Raw genomic sequence first — 1047 nt, 5'->3', positions numbered from 1 at the left:
GAAAGTTGGTAGACCCGAACGAGACTCCAGAATCTCTCTGCTACAGCAGAAAGGCCATAGAAAGTTGATCAAGGACAGACTTGTATCCGCAAGCCACACATCATCCACTCCCGTAGCAGAGTTGTAGACAGACTCCACGCCAAGAGACTTGGAAGACACAGCGGACACGGAAAGAGAAAGGGTACAAAGAACGCTAGAACCCCACAAAAGTCCCTCTGGGTCTTCAGAATGAGAGTCTTAAGAAGACTTTTGGCCAAGTATAGAGCAATGGGAAAAATCGATAAACACGTCTATCACGATTTCTACATGATGGTCAAGGGTAATCAATTCAAGAACAAGAAGGCTCTTGCTGAGGCTATCTTCAAGACTTTGGAAGAAAAGAAATTGGCTGCTAAGAACGCTGAGAAAGTCATCAAGACTACTACTTTCATCACTGAAAGAAAAGACTTAAAGGCTGAAGCTAAACCAGTCCTTGCTGAGACTAAGGCTGAGAAGAGAGCCGAGAAGAAGAACGAGAAGAAGGCTGACAAAAAGGTTGAAAAGAAGGTTGAGAAAAAGACCGAAAAGAAGGTCGAGAAGAAGACTGAAAAGAAAGCTGAGAAGAAAGTCGAGAAGAAGCAAACCAAAAAGAATTAAGTAAATCGTTAAGGCTTTTATATTTCATTTTCATCATTTTGAGTTGATCTTTTCTTCCACCAATTAAAATTTACTTTTAGTGATCAAAAAAATCGATAAAAAGAACAAGAAAAGCAGTTCAAAGATGGAATTCAGAAACTCAATTTTCCGACTTGCAGAAGGCGACACGGAGTTCTTAAAAGTGCTTTCGCGAGAAGCTAATTTGACACAATCACTTCGACGCGACTTATGGAAAACCGTGTTAAGTGATGTCGACGCAAAGAATGAAGACACAGAAAAAAGTGGTCCAAAGGAAGTGAAAGAAGTGTTTGGGAAAATAACTAACGCCACACAGAAAGAGAATTTTGGGCGACTGTATTTGATTGTTGAACAACTGATTTCGACTGAAGACCCACAGTTGAAGCAACATTG

At 40.6% G+C, this 1047-nt stretch overlaps 1 protein-coding gene across 1 annotated transcript; it reads left to right on the top strand.

Moving 5' to 3' along the window:
* Positions 1–60: 60 nt before the first annotated feature.
* EIN_481800 (60S ribosomal protein L19-2, putative) lies at positions 61–636 on the top strand (the record flags this gene model as incomplete). The annotated part of the gene is made up of 1 exon (XM_004253775.1): positions 61–636. A coding segment is annotated over one exon (576 nt), but the record flags the coding sequence as incomplete, so codon positions are not given.
* Between the last annotated feature and the right edge of the window lie 411 nt (positions 637–1047).

Source organism: Entamoeba invadens (genome assembly GCF_000330505.1).
Source record: "Entamoeba invadens IP1 unplaced genomic scaffold scaff_1105074725067, whole genome shotgun sequence".
Classification (NCBI taxonomy): domain Eukaryota; phylum Evosea; order Mastigamoebida; family Endamoebidae; genus Entamoeba; species Entamoeba invadens.
The sequence above is the reverse complement of the archived record's forward strand: the minus strand, read 5'-3'. Positions and strand labels throughout refer to the sequence as shown.